Source organism: Lontra canadensis, unplaced genomic scaffold (assembly GCF_010015895.1).
Source record: "Lontra canadensis isolate GAN:19392208 unplaced genomic scaffold, GSC_riverotter_1.0 scaffold3, whole genome shotgun sequence".
Taxonomy (NCBI): Eukaryota; Metazoa; Chordata; class Mammalia; order Carnivora; family Mustelidae; genus Lontra; species Lontra canadensis.
Window position 1 is genome coordinate 29099154 of NW_022630997.1, and position 22233 is coordinate 29121386.

Here is a 22233-nt window from a genome sequence, read left to right on the forward strand (position 1 = left end):
TGTGCAAATTTTGAGAAAAGGTACAGAGAGGTGAAATGTGGAGAATGGTACAATGTGGTGCAAACGAACATATGCTTTGGAGTCAGATGATGTGGCTTGGAATCTGGACTCTGACTTTTGTTTACTAAAATTAAAAAAAGAACGTTGTAGCCGAATATACAGGATGTAAATTTTACCACTTTAACCATTTTTAAAGTTTACAGTTGAGTGGAATTACATCCACATTGTTGTGCAACCATCACTACGTCCATCACCAGAACTTTCCATCATCGCAAACTCAAAGTTTATACTCATTATACAATAATTCCTCTCTCCCAGCCTGTGGCAACCACCAAAGTGTTTCCTGTCTCTCTAAATCTGACTTGCTCTAGGTACCCTCTGTAAGTGGAATCATACAGGATTTGTCCTTTTTTGAGTCTTCTGACATTTATTTTTGCAAGCATAGGTTAAAGCTAAAATCTATCTTATGAGGACATTTTCTTCTGAGAGAATCACTTAGGATAATCCTTGGCACAGAGTGTGCCTGCAATAATTTTGCTTCACTTCATCTGATTTATTTAGAAAGGGTGGAAAAGGACACGGATACCGAGCGCCTGAAAGAGTGCGCGCCTGCGCTCTGTGCTCTCTAGAGGGCGGACAAGGGCTTTGCGCTGACCCGAGCGAATATCTCGCGAGACTGTCAGACGTGTGGCGTGAGGCGTGGGAGGAAGGTTGTGTTCTCGCGAGAACTCTTCCTTTCGGCCCCTTACTTGATCGGGCTGGTCTCTCTCCCACGAAGCTTCCACTCCGATCGCCAGGAGCGGCACTTGGAGCTGGTAAGAACCGCAGTGGCTCGTGGGGCCTGCACACCTCCTCTAGCCCTCAGGTCGAGGGCTGGTCCGGGGCGCCATGACCGCTTGCTTGCCAGGCATGGGCCCATGCCCTACCCGGCCGGTCTTTACCTCAAACCGTCCGGCCCCCCGGGGTGTGGGGGGGGTCACCTTTTCTTGACTGTTGGCTGCTCTGAGCCTGTCCTCTCCTCAGCTCTTGACACTGGCTCTGCCAGGGATCACCACCTTCTGCCCGCCCGCCTTCTCCCGGCCCCGGGAGTGACAGCAGCAAGGTTTAGCGTGCTCTCTCGCCAGGGCCTCATGCATGCGAAGAGGTCCCCGTTTTCCAGAACGGGCGCAGAGCATATCCATTCCCAAAGTGTTGGGTGAAAACGCGAGGAAGATGATGTTTTTTTCGGCCGTCTATGTGCCAACACAGCGTTACCTACCCTCTCATGTAATGCTCCCCACAATCCCGAGAGGTAGCTTGATTCTCTTTCCTTTTTTACAGAGAAGAGCAAGGTTTGCTCATTCCTTGATTCATCCCACCAGCGATCATTTATTCATTGCTTATGTGTTCAGCCTTTGTTGAGGCCACAGCAATGAAAAAAAAAAGGGGGGCACAACGCTTATTTTCGTGAAAGTAAATTCCTGTGGCGGGGTAACAGTAATATAAAACAGTCTTACGTGCCATATGATGTAAGATGGGATGATGCGATCCAGAATGACAGCGGTCAAAGCTGTCAAATGGAAAAAGCAGCTTTTTCACAATACCGTTCTCCGGTGTTTTCTAATCAGGGTAAGGTTCACCATAGCATAACAGTATTTTGGATAGATTTATCTTTCCACCACCCACTTGGTGATCTGGAAATGTGGTTGTAAGGACTCTTGAGTTATTTCCTGGGGTGAGGATGAGACAGGTAATCATGGTTGGCTCATTTCTGTACTGGGGTCCTAGCGTGACATTTCTGAACTTTAAAGACTGTCAGACCCTTTAAGGAAGACTTATGCAAATGCTACAGTGGTTGGGGGTGGTGGTGCATGTGCCTTGCGGCTTAGGGAAATTACTTGATTTGCTCTTTGGAATGTTTGCTAGCTTGCCTATTTGTTAAGAGAAGTGAGATAATATATGTAAGCTCTAGCCCAGTAATATTCCTTACATTTTATTTTTCCTTCCCCCTCTTCTATGGGACTTTTATCCTTGGGTGGGCAGGGAAAATCCTAGGGGTTTAAAGTTTTGTGATATTTTGTGTCTAAATAAACCTCTACAATTACATTATTATTGTTGGACGGGTAGGTATTTAAAAAGTGGAAAAGCACAGTGAGCTATGTAAGGGAAGGAAAATGTGATTCTCAGAGGGGGAGGAGATATTTTAGAATTACATAGGACACGCCTAGCCACCCGATTTAAATCAGCTTAGCTGTGCCAGAATTTCAGGAACCTGTGGAGGGGCTTCAGATACATCCCTACCCCCATCTAAAAGTCTCTTGGCTCATGTTTTATAATGATTTCCTTCTGAGAGTAAGGGTTAGCATACTGGAAAACATTCAGAAACAGTCATCATTGCTGCTGGTGTATTTTTAACTCTCAGTGTCTTATTTCAAAGAATTAGTATGTTCTGAATTTTTGGTGAATCAGTGGCACAAATTCTCCTCTAGGTAGGAAGTTCACCGTTGTGCTCAGGGACTGTCCTAAGTATATCTCAATGTACTCACTCAGTAAATATTTGTTGAGTAAATACATAAAATCTTAGTACTGAAGTGATCCCTTTATCATACATTGTGTGGCTAAGGACTTTAGACTCAGACCTGAGATTAAATCTTAGTTTCTCTACCTGGAAGCTTGTGATTATAGGTGATAACATATTTAACTTCATCAAGCTTTAGGATCTTTATTTTTATTTTTATTTTCTTTTTAAAGATTTCATTTATTTATCTGACAGAGAGACAGATAACAAGTAGGCAGAGAGGCAGGCAGAGAGGCAGACAGAGAGGCAGACAGAGAGAGAGGAGGAAGCAGGCTCCCCTCGGAGCAGAGAGCCCGATGCTGTGCTTGATCCCAGGACCTTAGGATCATGACCTGAGCCGAAGGCAGAAGCTTTAACCCACTGAGCCACCCAGGTGCCCCTAGACTCTTTATTTTTAATGAATTGTGGTGATAATATGTACTTTAAATGTTTGTGGGGACTAAATGGAAAGTTAAAAAAAAGAAACCCTTGGCACATAGATGTATTAAATATTACTGAATTCATTCAGAAAATACTTATTGAATACCTACTATATAACAGTGAACAAAAAGACAAAGTTCCTTCCTGGGTGGAACTTACCTCCTAATGTGTTTTCTGAAGTGGAGTCAGAAAATAAATGGTTTCTACATGTCAGATTATCATTAATACTGTCGAAAATACTGTGGAATATATTAAGGGGGAGTGTATGGAAGAAAGATTTATTTTGTATAGGATAGTGAGGAATGGCTTCACTGCAAAGACAGCCTAAGGAAGTAGTAGTCAGACACCCTAAGGAAGTGAAGGAGTGGGCATAAGGATATCTGGAGGAAAGTGCAAGGGCCCTGAGGCAGAAGTACCCTGGGTATGCTGGAGGAACAGCAAGGAGGCATTTGTGGCTGGACTGAGTAAGCAAAGAGGTGAGGAGAGAGGAGTGGGGAGCAGTCATGAGGCTTCTGTAGGAATACTGGAGAGATACAATGGTGACTTATTAAGTTGATGAGCTACATAATAAAATGTGTTCTTTTATTATCATTCCACCATCATATAACTCTTACCAGAAGTAATAAAAATAGCTACCTATTATACTAATATAGGTATCCTCTGGTTTTTTAAAGCTTGCATTATGCCACTTTACTTTATGAAAGACCTGCATTTGTGTCTGTTTTCGATAAGTGAAAGAAATCCAAAGAGGATTTTGCGTTTTATAAAAAAGGGCAAAAACCAAAAATGATGTTCAGCATTTGTTTTGCTGTTGAGGCGGTATGCAGTATGTGCCCCAGCAGCTAGAGTGGCACTGCCAAGCTCCTTCCCTGGGAGTTACACTCAGCATCTCAACATCAGGCCACCACAGCTTTGAACTGTGTCTCTGAGGACCAGTGCTTTATCTCAATTAATTTTGTGCATCTGTTTGACTTTTTCAGTAGCCGGAGCCTCAGACAATAAAGATTTATCACAGTGCATGATACACAATAGAATATGCTCCTGGTTCAGAGAGCACTTTTTTAGGCAATGCTGAAATCAGTGAATTTAGTATTTCTGTTTGCATACCAGGTAGGTTGCAAGTCTAAAGTGACTATGATCAGGTATGTATGTATGGATTATATATATTGGATTAAGTTCAGTTTCATGGAGGCACCATAGATGTCCATGGCATTTTTGTTACTATTCCTGCTACTTTTTAGCTTTCTTAAAGCTTTTATCCACAACTTAGATTTTGGCTTTGTTTTCATTATGGATATGTCTGAATGCTTTGTTTCAGCATAGAACACACAAACAAGGTGAGTGGCCTAGGTGATATGGGGGCCAAGTTGAGCACTTTTACTTGAGTAGCTTTAGATAGTGTCTCTAAATAGTGTGCTTGTCAGAGGAGCTGCTGTTTAGTTCTTCTCAGCTTGTCTTTGCTTGTTAAATTATAATATTCGGTCATAATTTATAAAAATCACATCAAGTCTACAATACCTCAGAGCCTGACATGGTAATCATCCTCTCTGGGTTAGGTAGATTCACTGGCAAGAGAATAAAATAGTTATTTTTTTTAAACAGTGTTTCAACTTTTTTTTTTTTTTTAAATTAAGATTTTATTTATTTGGGCATCTGGGTGGCTTAGTGGGTTAAGCCTCTGCCTTCAGCTCAGGTCATGATCTCAGGGTCCTGGGATCGAGCCCCACATGAGGCTCTCTGCTCAGCAGGGAGCCTGCTCTTCCCCCCTACACCCCCCACCTGCCTTTCTGTCTGCTTGTGATCTCCGGCTGTCAAATAAATAAATAAAATCTTTAAGAAAAAAAAGATTTTATTTATTTGACAGAGAGAGAGAGAGCATGCGCACCTATGAGGGAGAAGCAGGCTTCCTGCTGAGCAGAGAGCCATATGTGCAGCTCTATCCCAGAAGCCTGAAATCATGACCTGAGCCTAAGACAGATGCTTAACCTACTAAGCCACCCAGGCATCCCTAAAATAGTTATTTTGAAGCTGTTCTTTTTTATTCTGATGTGAATGATTCATTCTAATTCTCTTAGCCATTCTTATCCCAAGTCATCATCCCTGATTTTTGCCTGGCTTGATTATTCACTGGAATCAAGATGTTACTCTCTGGTGCTAGAAGTATGTTTGGGGACAATTGAGACGTACTATTCCTCTTACCCAGTGCCTAGAGTGCTCTACAGATGTGACAATTTCATTCAGTGAAGGAGTGAACTGACCATATACGTTAAAAGGTTTTTGATTGCCAGTTTGGTTACAGGTAAGAAATTAAGTCTTTTAATACAAGTACTGATTTCATAAGAACATAATCTTAGGTGTATTTTGAATTTAATTTTGACATTATTGCTAGTCCCCTGGGCTTGAAAGAAGAAAATATTGTATTACTTGTTCACTTCCTGTTGGAAAAACCACAAGATACTTATCATAAAATTGGGGATAAAATGGTATCATTACTGTGATGGTAGATGTTTTCCTATCCTTGACTGTATTATGGGCAGAAGTTTCAAGTTGAAAATCGGGTAGGTCCCCAGTTCTGAAAGCCTACCAAACTTCTGTGATGTCAGCTAGAATTTCTGTGGTACTGCAAAAATCTTAGGAAAAAAAAATCCCGAGTTGGCTCAAGTACTTAACTGTGCTCAAGTACAGTTAATATTTCCCCCTTTAACTCACAGACTTCCTGATGTTTGTGAGTCTCTATAGCTGAACTTTGACATGTTTGGACCCAGGAAAGATGCTTTATCTCAGTGCCTGTTCTGGGATCATGGTGTCAGTGGCAATACCCTTGCTAGTTTTATCTTGTTTGAGAGAAAACTAAAAGTAGCATTACACCAGAAACATTTCCACCTCTGAAAAACCTTCCTGAATTAATGCAGGCCTTAAGTGTGACATCAAGTTGATTATCTATGTTTAATCAAGAACTATACTTCATCTGGCTAGTCTGAACTTGAACATTTGCTTATCATTTATTCATCTATCCATTTATCAAACATAGTTAAGTCTTTGTTGAATTTAGGGTCACAGCACTGCACAACTTCAGGGACACCATTCTCTTTATGTCAGTGCAATAGAGCATGTAAAGTGAAGAGGGTTGGTAATGCCAAGACACCCTTATCAGGCTATCTGTTCAGCATTAGGGTGTACAAAGCCAAATAAAACATGATACCTTCTCCTGGAGGTCTCAAGCTAAGGAGGCAGAAATGTAACATGTAATTAGAGTAACATGTTACAGGTGTCATGCTGGAAACCTGTACTGATTAGAGTGGGTCCAGAGGAAGGAGCAGCTAACTCTGTCGGCCCAAACTAGTGAGGAGTGGGGTGCCGGGTCAGGAAAGGCTTCATAGTGGTGGGACTTGAGCATAGTTAGAAAAGAAAAGCATACAGGTAAGGAGAAGGGAACTGGTATTGCTGGTGGAGAGCACTGGGAGAGCCAAGCTGGACAAGGTGAATCCGCCTGGATGACTGTGGATAGAATAGCTGTGTAGCAGGTCACAGTGTGGGGCTGCCCTGAGGCGATAGCAGGAGAATCATGTTGGAGCAAGAAAATAGAGAACTTTATTAACTTTGTAAGAAATTTGGACTTTATCCTATAGGCAAGTAGGGAGTCATTGGAGAGTTATAGTTTATGTTATCTCTAAATGAGATGATCTACTAGGAATGGATGGTTCTCTTGTTCTGAGACAGCATAGAAATCTTGAAGCAGAAGAGAGGTAAAATAGAAACATTTTATAAAGATGTAAGGGCAAATAATGAAGTTTAAGGAAGTCAAGAGGAACCTACAAAGTATTTTGAATGCAGAATTCTTCTATATTTCTTTTTTATTAAGATTTTTTTATTTATTCTGGGCGCCTGGATGGCTCAGTGGGTTAAAGCCTCTGCCTTCAGATCAAGTAATGATCCCAGGGTCCTGGGATCGAGCCCCACATTGGGCTCTCTGCTTAGCAGGGAGCCTGCTTCCTCCTCTCACTCTCTCTCTCTCTGCTTGCCTCTCTGCCTACTTGTGATCTCTGTCTGTCAAATAAAAAAATAAAATCTTTAAAAAAAAGATTTTTTTATTTATTCACTTGAGAAAGAAGCAAGAGCATGAGCTGGGAGGAGGAGCAGAGGAAGAAGCACACTCCCCACTGAGCAGGGAGCACGACCGAGGCTTGATCTTAGGACCCCATGATCATGTCCTGAGCTGAGGGCAGACATGTAACCACTGAGAAACCCAGGCACCCCTGGAATTCTGGATTTTTATGATTTTTTCCTCCACAGTCTTTTTATGTTTATATAAAATTGAATAAATCACATCATTATAGTAAAAACTAAAGCTGACATAAGCTGACAGAACAAACACTAACTCTCAGTTGCTGTAACTCAGGAATTCAAGTGAGGGAGAGCTGGAGCATTTAGTGTGTGGAGGCTCTGGTCAGGATCTTTTAGAGAGGGTGTAGAGACTACCGGTTATGTAGGTGATAGCACAGTTTCTACTGTATTTACATTGTGAGTATTTTATAGGGGCATCTAAAAGATGAAAGTTCTTGACATCAGTTATATTTTAATAGAGAATTCCTCCTTTCTAGCCATTTGACTTCAAGTACAAAATTTAAACTTTCATCATTTAGAAGTATGTCTAATTTTTTATCTTTACAAAATGTGTTATCCAATGAAGAAATTGTTTTCTCTTTATTTCTGGTAATTAATATCTGAAACGGGATCCCAGAAACTTTGTGCATCATAGGTAAAACAGAGCCTCCACAAAGTCTGTTCATCTGAAATCTGAGGGTTTCTTAATTGAAGGTGATGGCCGTTAGTGTTTCCTTTGCTTTTTTTATATGGTTTTGCTTTACTTACTATTTACAAAAATAAAACTATTTTTATTTGTCGCAAATATTTTACATTAATAAAATTGATTGAAAGGGAATGACTAGTGCTGTCTAGATTTTGTCTTCTGGCCTGATTGGATATACAGGCTGTAAGGGTTGTTTTTGGAGAAAAGGACACCAAATTAGTCGTACTATGAGCATGATAATCAAACAGGAATACTGTATGCTAGGTACTGTCGTAAACATTTTACATATAATTCATGTAATTCTCATTGAGTTGGCGACAGTAATAATGGACACCTGGAACAAAAGGCGAGGGCTGAACTCCAGCAGTGCTGACAGTGGTTATCTCGCAGGCATAAACTACTGGGTAGGAACATTCCAAGAATAACTCGGTAAGCCTTCAGAAGACCCACGGTTGTTATTTCTCTGTAGTGAATAGCAGCAAAATCCTTAAGCCTTAGACGTCTTGACGATTTGGAGCGCGGAGCGGGGTGGACAGAGGCTACGAGCTGGAGCAGCAGGGCCGAGGGGAGTTTGGAGAGCGGCCCCTGGTAACCGGCTTCCGGAAGCGGCGGGTCGGGGAAGGAGGATCCACGCCCGAGCTTTGCTAGCTGCTGCGGGGGCCTAGGTTTGTCGGGGGAGGGGAGGTGCCCGAGTGGGCGGAGCCTCTCTGCTCGTCCCCGGCGCCGACGTGCGCGCTCCCAGCTGCGGAGGTCTGCGGCCAGTATCAGGCAGGGTGGGACGTGGCTCGTAGCCTCGGGAACCTTTGGCACTCCAGTCGTGGTCAAAGCGGCTCGGGTTCGGCAGGCTGGTCGCGCGGCGGAGACCCGCCTGCGAGGTTCGTCGGGCAGCCCAGGGGCGCTGCCGGAGCGCTTGGAGTCTCTTGCCACGCTGGGGTGGGGAGGTGGGGGTGCTCTGCGGCCCCGGCTGTGCGCATGCGTGCTGAGCGGTGACCCCTGAGGGCTGCGGGTTCCAGGGACCGTACCGCGGCTTCGTAGGGCTACTGTGCTCTTAGAAAGTGTTGGGGAACCTGGAAAGTTGCATGAATCATTGTTGCTTTTAACTAGAAAAGTCTTACTTGGCATTAGGTGGGGAATTTTGTGGTCGGTTTGCAGTTACTGCTTCGGAAAGTTGATGTGCTCGGTTGCTGTAGTTAACAAGTTTATAGATCCCAGCGAAGTAAACTCTGAAGTGTGAATCTTAAAATATGCTATCGTGATTTCATGGTTACTTATTTTGTGTAAGTCTCTTCAGGTATTAACCTTTATTTGCGAGGTGTAAAAAAAGTTACGGAGAATCAGATGCTGAATTTCAAAAATACTTGTGTTGATAAAGAATTAAAAGTGGGCTGAGGCTAGGGTAGGACATATATAGCATTTGAGTGAATGAACTGTGAAATAAAAAAATAACCCCCTTTTTTTAAAACAGTAACGTGTGACGAAGAAATGTCTCAAGGTAGTGTGGAATATTACTTTATAATTAATAATTTTTTTCCGGAAAATTTGTACAGTCTAATCTATATTGTCTCATCAAAGATAACCAAATTGGCAGTATTTCAGATTTAGTAATCCATACAACATAGATGTATGCTGTGCATTGTTTTTTCAGGGTGTAGGCTTCTAGCAATGATTTGGATGCCAGGAAAATAAAAAGTGGACTTTTTTTTCTTTGGAGAGGAGGGGCAGGTGGGAAGGGTGAAAAACAGTGAGAGCTGGAAGGTGCAGTTAGAGATGACCTGGCCGAAGCCTTCAGATAGACAAATGGAACTTTGTGATACAGATGTGAGATCAGAATCAAGGTCGCTTGCTGTGTCCTTCATACTTGGCACTGGTATTTGGCAGTGTTCTGATTATTCTGAAACTGTCATGACATGCACAGGTACTATTTGTTTTGTTAGCATTATCCAAGGAAGAAGTTCTAAATATAGTCATAATTTCATTGGGGAGGGTATGTACTATGGTGAGTGCTGTGAATTGTGTAAGACTGATGAATCACAGAGCTGTACCCCTGAAACAAGTAATACATTATATGTTAATAAAAATTGTCATAATTTATTGAGGACTATGAAAATGAACAGAATCTTAGTGGAAGTTATTCCAGTAGCATGCCATTGGAATGTTCATTCTTGGTTTTTTTTTTTTTTTTTGGAATGTTAATTTCAAACTTTAGTATTGGCAAATAAAGTAATTTGTGGGTGATAAGACACTAAAGGAAGAACAAGCTGGTCAGAGAGCATCCAGGACTAGACCTTAGGAACTTTAGTTCTGAACTCAAGCCTGTGGTCTTTAGATAGGTCGTTTAAATTGTCTGGGCCTTAGTGGCTTCATCTGTAAAATGAGAACAGTCTACAAAAGAGATGGCTAAGAGATTTTCAGCTTCAAAGTGTGGTTTGTGCTGGTTACTAGAGGGTTATAGCTTTTTGGAAATTTTATGGTTAAACCACATGATAACGATTTAGCTTCATTTGTGGTTAGTTGCTCAATCCTGGTTTCATGATCTTTGGATTTCATAATTAGATTTGTGCAAAGATAGAATATATAGTTTGTAGAACTCTTTGGGGAGAATTCTAGGTTTTCCTGGAGCTTTCTTTATTTGAGGGGTGCGTGTGTGTCTCTCTCTCCTCCTTCCTCTTCCCCTCCAAACCTAGTAGGACAGGAATCCTAGAGGCACGAAAGTTTTAGAAGCACTTAAACTTTTGACTTTGTCCAAAAAATGTACATTTAAGACAGTCTTCTGTTGAAGGTGGTGGGGCAGTGACAGATGGGCTCTAAAGACCCTTATTAACAAGATGACTGCGTTGAAGGATAACATGTGAAAACGTGATAAATATGTGGGGAAAATCAGTTTTGTAACTTAAATCTCATCCTGCCTTCTGTCCATAGCTGATAAAGAGAAAACCCGGTTTGTGTACTTTTGCCATATTTTGTTCCTGTTAGATAGTTTTTATAGTACTTGTAATTGAATTCAGAAGACCTACTTTAGGGATCTAGTAATAACAGCACTTATATGCATTTGACTTTGCCACCTGTGTGATCTAGAGCTCGGGTTTGGCATTGTGAAGTACATTTTAATTTATTATTTATATACTTATTTTTTAAAAAAGATTTCGGTTTTTTTTTGGTCAGAGGGAGCACGAGTGCACACAAGCAGGGGGAGCAGCAGGCAGAGGGAGACACAGGCTCCTCGCTGAGCAAGGAGCCTGATGTGGGACTTGATCCCAGGACTCTAAGATCGTGACCTGAGCCGGAGGCAAACACTTAACCGACTGAGCCACCCAGGTGTCCCAGTACATCTTAATTTAATTTTATTGATTGCATTTTACACTGTGCCAGGCATTATGGCATCCCATACAAATGATGAAGACCTAAGAATGGGAAATTTGGCACAAGTGAAAGTTGGTTAATAATTGGAAAGACAGCTAAATATGCCTTGTATGTAATTTTTAAGTGCAAAGTGAAGCAACTTGTGGTAATGAGATGACACTCTAGCTCTCCACATATGAGCCAGCAGTTCACTTGTGTTGCACAGGTATTGTTCAGGATCTCTACAGTGTGCACTAAGTGTACATTAATGCCTCTGCTTAAAACAGGTCAGTTTACAGTGTGGAAAAGAAGTTAGCAAAATAGTTACAGCTGGCCTTTTGAGGGTTAAAAAAAAATTCCACAAAGATTTCTGTCAAATTTAGTTACAGAGGCCCTTCCTTTTTAGAGGTCATTATGGGGAAACAGATTGAGGTAGCGAAATAACAGGGAAGTTACAATGTTTCCTGAATCTTTCAGTTTCTTAGAGGATCTCTAGTTCCTCAATATGTATTTTTCCCTAAGATTCTCAAAAGAAAGCCTACTAGGTTTCTTCTTCCCATCATTTTATTTAAGGATGGGGGTCATACCACTTTTGTCCCTTCCCAGCTTTTAGCTAGCTATGTGGGTCCTGAATCCTAGGCTTGCAGGTACAGTCTAGGCCAGAGGTCACTTGCTTTCAGATGAAGAGTCAGCCTTTTGGGGGACTCTACATTGGGTAGATTGCCGTTCAGCCAAAAGCTGGCTTCTTTGAGAAGGTCTCTGCCTTCAGAACTGACAGGAGGTTCTTTCATGTGTTCCCTTAGATGTCTCCTGGTAATCCTCCTCTACTCCCTTTGGGTGTTTCTGAACAAATCTAAGTCTTTTCAAGCGGGCACCAAGTATTTGAGTGTCGTAATCAAGTCCTCCCAGAGACTTATCTAGGCTAAACAGCTTCCCTTCCTGGAGAAATTTTTCATGGTTTGAAGGTCCCTTTGCCTGTTCTAAACTGTGTTATTCAGAAAGAAATTTTAAATTTAGTTTAATAAACATGGAACAGCTTAGTCCTGTGACAAATACTGTACTGTTGGTAAATGCAAATGGTGTGTTTTCTCTCAGACCCAGCACAGTGCTAACTCATATAGAGGTTACTTTCAATTAAAAATCTTCATCCTTTTAAAAAACATTTTATTCTCTTCCACTTTGTCCTCCCCCATTCAAGTTTTAAAAATTTACATTTTGTTTTATCAAATTTAACAGCTGTATAGAGATTGTTGTGGAATCTTTTTATCAAAGTGACTTGTTAACTGCAACTGTAATAGCTGCTTTCTGTTTTGTTTTTTTTTTTTTTAATCCATGTAATTAGGAAAAACAGGGGAGTTTGGGGGAAAATATACCTCTAAAAACTTTATAGACTGGCTTCATTCAGTCTTCTATCCTTTTGAGTTGTTTGTGAAAAATAATCTTAGGATTCCATTTAGTTGTACCTGTTTATCTCATATTCACTTGTCCCCAAAGATAGGATATCACCTTGACACAGGACATACTGTTGAGCATCCAGATAAGAGTGTGGCTGTTGGACTACATTGAGTGGCTGGTTTAGTAGAATTGTCCAAGAAGGAAATAACTTTGAGTCATCGGGCTTAGTGAACACCTGCTGGGTTACATTGATTACTGCTTTTTTTCTAAGTGTTTAGAAACTATCTCTGATTCTAGATCTATCTAAGATAGACACCATACTTCTTCCAGTGGTTTTTGTCAAGCTTTTGCTTCATTGTTTTTCCAACCATCTTCTATCTCAGTCTCTTATTTTATCATTGCTTGTGTGCTGTTCTTTCCACTTCTGTTTCTTATCTCTTGTAAACCTAAGATGATTAGAAAACTCTGTAGTTTCCCATACCAATACCTGTAAGCACCGCCCTCATATCAGAATCCTTTGAAATTACTTTGTTAGATTTCTTGAGAGCATCCTACCTATGAAACCATTCCTAAAGCCTCTCTAAATAAAAGTCCCACCTTAAAGAAAATAATTTAAAATTTCCATTTTCCCAATCAATTAAGGTAAATGCCAAATCCAGACAGTGTTCTTAATTCTGCTTACCAAGTTAGTAGTTTGTAGTTGCTTTTCAAAGTAATTACGGATCCTTCTAGACCTTTCAGAACAAGAACACGTGCCCCCTATGTGTGTACATAGTGTACACAAGAACACTGTAGTGTTCTTTTAACTTCTTGGAGGCCATATGCCATATCAGTTGAGGAAAATTAGTGCTTTTTGTTTTGTTTTCTACGAATAACCTGTTCACATTTAAAATGTCACTAAAGTACATGCATAGAATTGTAGGGTAGGAATGCAGTAGTGGTGGGGAGGGAAGAAGAGGCAGTATTTATTAAGGGTATACGGTGTGCGAGGTCTGTGTTGGAAGTAATCTAAATAAGTTAGTAATTGGGAGCTGGTTGGAATGATCATTTGGGGGATGATTGAAAGGTGGTTTTTGGTTGTAATTACAGTGCAACTTAGATTGTTCTTTTTTTTTTTTTTTTTCCTCTCAAAGGACCAGTGAGCAGAATGAGTACCTCACAGGACCAGAGTGGCTGCTCCAGTACTAGAGAGCCCCTTTTGAGGTGTTGTGATGCACGGAGGGACTTGGAGCTTGCTATTGGTGGAGTTCTCCGGGCTGAACAGCAAATTAAAGATAACCTGCAAGAGGTGTGACATGTGCTTTTTTCCTCCCTTGTCTGGATTCTCAGCACAGGGCTCGTTAGAGTATGGCTAAGGGCTTGGCTTCTGTCTGCCAACCAAAAAGCTTCACCTGATGCCTTGCATGGTGTGCCTGAAATGTTGGTACCTTTGATTCCCAAGTGAAATTAAGCAGATGGGAGAAGAGTCTGAAGAACCTTGTACTACCTTAAAGAGTTCAGTTCAGCGTGCGTTCTTTAATTGCTCCTCTGTGTGGTCCCTGGGCCAAGACTGCCCTCAGGAAGAAATAACAAAGTGAATGAGTACCATACTTCCCAGCTGTGTGTCCTTGATGCCTGAAGGGTGGTACTTCATCATGTCCCCGGCCATCTTTTAACGTAGCGGTGGCATGGTTTTGGCGGTGGCATGGTTCTGTAAATAACTTTATCTGTTAGATCAAGCCAGAATGCAATCTCTTTGTTCCATTGACCTAGTATTATTCTGTTGGTGAGTGGGAAGACCACGTATTACGTGACTTTGAAATACAACTTTATTATACAGGAAAAATTTGTTTTAAAATAGTTTCTTATGTGAATTCTCATGGATAATTTATAGCTGTTCTGATTTCTGTCCTGCGGATTTCTATATTTATTCTTTTTTGAATTGCTCTTTATGCTTCCAGAAACATTTAGTTTATAGGTTTACTTAAACTGTCTGTCCTTGTGGTCTTCTGTCTGTTCACAGGTAGTCGCACATCTCTTCACTGAATTGGCCTCTGTAAATAGATTGCTCATTCATAGAATGAGGAAAGAGATAAGGGCTAGCTATTAATACTCCTGTCTTACTCCACTGGCAAATTTGCAAGACTTTAGGTTTTCAACTTGTATGGAAAACTGAGGGGGATCAGCATTACATGATCTATCCTTTTATTTTCTCTTGATTACTTTAGGTCATCCAAATAAACCTGCTAATCTTTGGAGAGAGGGGGTATTGAAGGAGGATTTTAGAGCTTATGAATGCTTTTATGGCTGGAATTCTTAAACTGGGTCCATGGTTTTGCTTTGGGGACCATAAATTCCAGAATTAACGGGTAAAATTTTGAGTGTATAATATGTATTTTCTGGGGAGATGCTCCATAGATATGATTGGATGATGAAAAGGATTTGTGACCCCCCCTCACAAACTTAAGAAACCATTCTGTGGGAAACACCATTCTTTGGGCTTTTTAACAGCAGTGAGGCTAATAGGTATATGTTTCCTAGGTCAAAGCCCAGATTCACAGCTGCATAAGCCGTCACCTGGAATGCCTTCGAAGCCGTGAGGTGTGGCTGTATGAGCAGGTAGATCTCCTCTATCAGCTTAAAGAGGAGACACTTCAGCAGCAGACCCAACAGTTCTACTGGGTAAGGAGGTTGCCAGGCTATAATCAGTTTGAGTATGGTTTCTGGTTTCCAAAGAATGTCTTTCCTATGATGTAGCATTAATAAAGATCAGGTATAAGTTTAATTTCAAGTGCTGTTTGTTAACTTGGATATATTTGGTGCTTTTAGTATCACTGGCTACATGGTTCCATTTTTCTTACAGTTACTGGGCCAGTTCAATTGTCTTATTCATCAACTAGAGTGCACCCAAAACAAAGATCTAGCCAATCAAGTTTCTGTGTGCCTGGAGAGGTAAAGATATTTTTTACTTGTTTTGACTTTTGGCTCTTTGATTTGATGTATGTATTTTATTTTTTAAAAGATTTTATTTATTTATTTGAGAGAGATATCAAGAGAGAGCAGGGGTGGGGGGCAGTTGGGGCGGGGGGGGAGAGGGAGGAAAGGCTTTCCGCTGAGCAGGGAGCCTGACATGGGGTTTGATTCTAAAAGCCCCGAATCGTAACCTGAGCCCGAGGCAGATGGTTGACCAACTGAAGCACCCAGCTGCCCCAGCTTCAATGTATTTAAAAAACAAGTCAATTTTGTGACTTATTGTATGTCTTGGATTTAACCTGACTTCTCTTTTCCTATGATAAGATCATCTGACTTTATATACTTAATATTATACCTGATGGTACATAGTGAAGTCATCTGCCTTTGATGAGTTTCTTAGAAAAGTAAAGTACAATCATTTCAAATCATTCACACTTTGGCTTTTGTTTTAGATTAAAATCATTATTCCTTAAAAATAGATTTTGTTTATTTTTTTTCCAGACTGGGCAATTTGACCCTCAAACCCGAAGATTCGACTGTCCTGCTGTTTGAAGCAGACACAGCTGCTCTGCGTCAGGCCATCACCACGTTTGGATCCCTCAAGACTATTGTGAGTAGTGTTGATCTCAGACAATTCATAAAGCACTTCTCAGATCTGTGGACTCACAGATGGTCTTGAAAATTTTTACTATGAATAGTGGCTTTCTTGAGCATTTGCTATGCTTCAGAAGTTTCATGTTCTGATTAAGTTGATAGAGCATTAGGCTGGTAGTTCTTGGAATGTGGAACTGACTCAGTTAAAATCTCCAGAATTCATCTTGTATCCTTTTACGTAACTTTTGACATATTTCTTATAAGATCTATGACTTGAATGGTCTTTAAAAAACCAAACACGGTCTCCTTTGGGTCTGGTAAAAGCGGTAATACTACCAGTTCTGGTGAAGAATTCTCTTGTATAGTGAGTTATGTAGTAGGGAATTCTCAGATTTCCTAACTACTTGTGTTGGTCATTGAATTTAGTGTAAAGAATATTCTAGTGAAATGATAATGCTTTGCTTATTACTTTTGAAATTGAGGAATTATAGTTTCATCTTTTTGGGATGAAAGCATGATGTTAATAAATGTGATTAATTTCCTTTCATTTTATAGCAAATTCCCGAGCACCTGATTGCTCATGCTAATTCATCAAATATTGGGCCTTTCCTGGAGAAAAGAGGTTATATCCCATTGCCAGAACAGGTAAAATGTCATTTTTGTTTCTGGTAACTAAGTTATTACTTGGCTTATATGTCTTTTGGCTTTTGAGTAAATCACTTTTATTTGTTTACTTTTTGGTACCATTTATTTGCAAAATGGCACCAGTGGAAATGAGTTAATTTATGCAATTTAACACTCCCTTTGAGACTGAATGTCAGATAGAAATTTAGAGGTTTTATAGGTGTTAGGAGAAAAAGTCAATTGTTATCAATTAGTTCATAAGACATATTATCATTAGCTCTCTGATTGGGGTAGTTCTCTTTTAGGGAACCTTCTCTTTATAATTCTTAAGGCAATGTGAATAGGAATGCTAGATGTTTTGAATTGAGAGCAACCCTGGAGATGAGCTATACTTCTTGTTTTATAATTGTGAAGATGGAGGGTTAGGGAAGTCATGTGATATGTGCAGGGTCAGTGGGAAGCTAAAATTAGAAAGTGTGGATCTCCTGCTTTTCTGGTGAACCTTCCATGGCATTTGGCATTGCCTCGTTAAGCAGCAGAGTATTATGTGATTAGCAGAAGTCAGCATCCAGCACCACGGCTGTCTCTCTCAGTGACTGGCTCCTTGGAAGCAAACCTGCCAGTGGTCGTCAGGCTCCTTACATCCCCAGCACCAACCTCCAGGACTGGCTCACCCAAAAGCAGACCTTGGAGAACAGTCAGGTGTGTTACTTCCTTTATTGTTTCTGAGGTAGACGCAGTAGTAGTAGATGGTTTTAGTTTTTAATTTATGGTTTATATGTCTTTGTTTGGTTTTTAGTTCTAAGCTGAAAATATTTTTACAACTCTTTATTACAACAGTGACACCTCTTCACTACAGATAGAAAGCTTAGAAAACAGAACCATAAGGAAATACAAACTCATAATCCCAAAATTCAGAGCTAACTACTGTAACACTTGTTTATATACTTCCATTTTTCTGTGTGTGCATATACTTCAGAAACATGATTCTGTAAATCCTGTTTTGACTGGATTTTTTCCACTAGTAGAGCACAAATATGTTTCTCTTTAATTTCTTCCATAAAATCCTTAATAGCATATAATATTTTATTGATTGGCTATAACTTAAACTCTAGTTTTCTAGGTATAAACAGAGTTCCCCTAAACAGCCAGGAGTTCATTTGTGCACATTCTTGATTAGTAAAATCCTAGAAATTACATTTCTAGATTATAATTCTGCATACCCTTCAAGACTTTGGATACATAACCCCAGTTTGGCTTTCCAGGAAGTTGGTACCAGTTTATATTCAGAAGAATACGCAGCGGAATATTTGAGGGTGTTTCCTTCCCTCAAGAAACTTCTTGAATAGTGACAATCATATTTATATAAGTTCCTTTTTTCTCCAAATTTGATACAAAGTAACAGTTTTACTTGTTTTGAAGTTTCTTTGCTTATGGAGGTTGAATATTTTTCATGTTTATTAGCCTTCCTGGATGAGTTCCCTAATCATATTCTTTGTTCATTTTTGTCTTCTTTATTCATAAAGATTTTTAAAAAAAATATTTATTAGAGAGAGAGAGAGATCACAAGTAGGCAGAGAGAGAGGGGAAACAGGCTCCCTGCTGAGCAGAGAACCCGATGTGGGACTCGATCCCAGAACCCTGAGATCATGACCTGAGCCGAAGGCAGAGGCTTAACCCACTGAGCCACCCAGGCGCCCTATTCATAAAGATTTATTACGTAGAACTGCCAGACTCTTTTCTATCAAATATGATACAAGTACTTTCTCCTACTTTGTCTTTACTATTTTTTTTAGTTTTTTTAAAGCTGCAGAAAATTAATTTTTTTGTTATTCACGTATATAAATATTGCAGTAGAGAAATCCTTTGTCTCTTGGCCTTATCTATGTAAATTTAGAAACACTGGGCAGTGTAATAAATGTGCAGATAGAACTCTTATCATTGAATTCCAAAGCAGCCATAATGTTCTTTTGAACTAATACTGTGTACTTCTTGTGTAGACTTCTGCCAGAGCCTGCAATTTCTTCAGCAATGTCTGGGGCAACGTAAAGGGCTTAGAAAACTGGCTCTACAAGAGTCAGCAACAAGAGGTTTCTGAAAAACCAACTTCCCAAAAGTGTAACAGCCATTCTACCACCAGTTCTTACTCTGTTGAAATTGAAAAGGTTGGAGACCTGGACCTTCTTGATCAAGATGAGATGGACCTTTCTGATTGGCTGGTGACTCCTCAGGAATCCCATAAACTGGAGAAGCCTGGGAATGGCAGCTGTGAAACCAGTGAGAAGTTGAAGCTCCTGTTGCACGTGTTCCAGGAGCCCTATAGTGTGAATGATTGGCTTGTCAAGTCCGATTCCTGTACCAATTGTCGGGGCAACCAGCCCAAGGGTGTAGAAATTGAAAACCTAGGCAATCTGAAGTGCCTGAATGACCATTCTGAGGCCAAGAAACCCTTGTCTACTCCGAGCCTGATTATGGAGGATTGGCTTGTTCAGAACCATCAGGACCCATATAAAGTAGAGGAGGTATGCAAGGCCAACGAGCCCTGTACAAGCTTTGCAGAGTGTGTGTGTGATGAGAACTGTGAGAAGGAAGCTCTGTGTAAATGGCTTCTGAAGAAAGAAGGAAAAGACAAAAATGGTATGCCTGTGGAACCAAATCCTGAGCCTGAGAAGTGTACAGATGCCCTGAGTATGTGGCTCTGTCCTTCCAGAAAAGAGGCAACACAACAAGCTAAGATGTCAAAGGCAGTGGCTCCTTCTAGAATTGCTGATTCCTTCCAAGTCATAAGGAACAGTCCTTTGTCAGAGTGGCTCATCACACCCTCATGCAAAGAAGGTTGTCCCAAAGAAGTGCCTAGTACTGAAGATAGAGCTGGCAAGCAAAAGCTTATGAACCCGGCGGCCACTTCGTGGTGTCCCTTAAACACAGCTGACTGGGTCTTGCCAGGAAAGAAAATGGGAAACCTCAGCCAGTTAACCTCAAGAGAAGACAAGTGGCTACTTCGAAAGAAGGCCAAGGTGAGCACACATCAAAATAACACCATTGGAACTATAGTTAGTAGATTTGTACTTTTTTTTTTTTTTTCTTTTAAAAAGGAAAATTTTACTTGACAGAGAGACAGTGAGTACAGGAACACAAGCAGGGGAAGTGGGAGAGAGAAAGCAGGCTTCCCTCGGGGCAGAGAGCCCGATGTGGGGCTCGATCCTAGGACCCTGGAATCATGACCTGAGCCGAAAGCAGATGCTTAACCATCTGAGCCACCCAGGGGCCCTGATTTATACTTTAATCATGAATCTTGTAAAGGGGCCAGATCCTTCAATATGTTAAGTGTTATTTGGCCTATTAATTTTGATGGAAGATTAGGGATTCACACTGAAATTTTGGTGTATTTTCCAGACCCCCAATTCCCATCCTGCAGGAAACAAAAAAAGGAAAACAAAACAAAACCCATACTGTTTTATTGGCTGTTTATAGAAAAGATTAAACTGTTGTACCGTTGCTCTTACTTATTAGAATGGCCAACATTTACAACATTATTACAACATGGCAAAATATTCCTTACAGATACTACACTATTTGGAAGATGAGTTAAGTTGGGTCTCTTGCCTCCCAGCTGTCATGTAGCAACCCACCCTTTTTGTCTTCTTGCAGGAAGTATTACTTAACTCACCCCTACAGGAGGAACATAACTTTCCCCAAGATCGTTACGGCCTCCCAGCAGTTTGTGACCTCTTTGCCTGTATGCAGCTTAAAGTTGACAAAGAAAAGTGGTTATATCGAACTCCTCTAGAGGTGTGTACATTCCACTAGTGTTAAGGAAAATAAAAACCAAAAACAAGATTTTAGCTGTTTGAAAATGTTTTGTCTTCACTGGGAAGTAACAGGACCCATTGAACTATATTCCTGTTAATGGCATGTATGCTAGGCAAGTGAGAGTGGCTGGGGTGGGGGGTGGGGGATCATAACAGTTTTTCAGGTAATTCAGTTGAACTTGCTTTATGAAATAACTAGGACATACTTGAAAGTGACCCTTCAAGATGATAAAACTGTTGGGAATTTTCAGAGCCGGTGTGGATTTTATTAGCCTATTTAGAAATAAATCCGCTCTAAGGGAGGTTGTGGGAGAGATTTGCTTTTATCCTGTAGTGACGTGACTCTAATCTTTGGACTTTTCTTTATAGATGTGAAAGAATGGAACACGAGTCAAGCAGCTTTTCTGCAGATTCACACATCCATGGGCCGAGTGACTGTGTGGCTTACCAAATCATTGTATTTCTGGGTCTGACCAGTCAGCTTAGTTCCTTTCCTGTCTAATTTTGAGCTAGTGAAGAGAAATAAGTCATCAAATTATGAGTTACTGTGTAAAAGAAAAAGGCTGTTTGTTGATGCTAAGGTGATTCAGTTCCTTCTTACAGAAGTATTAACTCAGCCCTACACTAGAAATAGCATCTTGGTGGATAGGTCTTTTTCATAAGCCTCTACAGCTCCTTAGATTGGGTTGTTACTAGAAGTACATTAAAACACTGTAGTTTTAAAAATGAAATAGTTGTATAATCAAGGCGTGTTGATGTATTGGAAAGCTAGTAAGCTTCCCTAAACTTTTGATTGTCCTCTTTTAGATGCTTCCCTTGCTGTGGGTTTTCTTCCGTTGGTGGTGAAAATGATTTCTTCTGTTTAATATATAGTGTATTTCACACAAATAGTTAACCTTGCCAATGTAGTGATGTTTTTTTCTCTTACCAAAATGTGTATTAACAATCTTGGCCATTTTGGACATTAACTACAAAACATTATAACTTACATGTCAGATTCTACATTATTTTTCTCTTTTGAAAGATTCAGCTACTGCAAATTTTGTCTTTTTCCCTTTTCTAAATATTATTATTATCTAGTGAGCTCTAAAAGAGCTCCATATTGCCTCAAGACTATATTTAGGGTAGTCCTAGCCACTTTCAAAATATTCTGAACTATAGGTCAGAGAGCCCTAGTGCTGACTAATCAAAGAACAAAAGGCAAGACATGTTGGAAATGTACTACTTGAACTATTTGCTAAGGGTTATTGGTGCATCCTGTGTAAGGGTAAGCTGAGCTTGACACCTGGTGCTTTTAACTAGGAATAAATTAAATGTCCTCTCACTGCAAGCATAGCAAACCTGTATCTCTGAAAGTATTAGAATGCAGTGACATTTTAGTGAACAGGCCGTTTTGAACACTTGTGCCTTGGGGGTGTTTACTGAAGCTTTATGAAAACTTGATGTCTTCTCAGTATCCTTAAAAGTCATGTCCATGCTTTAAAAGGTTTCTCTGTAGGAAATGCGATTTATAATATTTTTAAATTCTCTGAGGTGAGATACATAGCTGCTTTCCAGGCTTTTAAACTATTAAGCCACTCAGCTTGCCTCTGTGTTATTGTTAATACTTTCCAGGTTTGTGATATGGTCATCTAAAAACCCTTCTGGGGAAACTTCATAGTCCCACAGCCCTTGCCATACAGCTTCATTAGACTTCTTGAATCACAGCTGAAAAGAACCTTCTATTTTTT

General features: G+C 40.4%; 1 protein-coding gene across 4 annotated transcripts; it reads left to right on the forward strand.

Moving 5' to 3' along the window:
• The first annotated feature begins 703 nt into the window (after nt 1–703).
• Nucleotides 704–21391, forward strand: NCOA4 (nuclear receptor coactivator 4). Of its 4 annotated transcripts, none has more exons than XM_032837687.1 (10): nt 704–815; nt 13655–13809; nt 15042–15182; nt 15364–15452; nt 15975–16083; nt 16623–16712; nt 17247–17393; nt 18692–19708; nt 20343–20483; nt 20873–21391. In XM_032837687.1, the coding sequence occupies exons 2-10, from the start codon at nt 13669–13671 to the stop codon at nt 20876–20878; spliced, it is 1881 nt and encodes a 626-aa protein (XP_032693578.1). In that variant the 5' UTR covers nt 704–815; nt 13655–13668; the 3' UTR covers nt 20879–21391. The 4 variants fall into 4 exon arrangements, with proteins under 4 accessions (XP_032693578.1, XP_032693569.1, XP_032693562.1 ...); XM_032837678.1 differs by having other exon boundaries at nt 729–815; nt 17250–17393; XM_032837671.1 differs by lacking the exon at nt 704–815 and adding an exon at nt 4025–4087.
• Nucleotides 21392–22233: the final 842 nt, after the last annotated feature.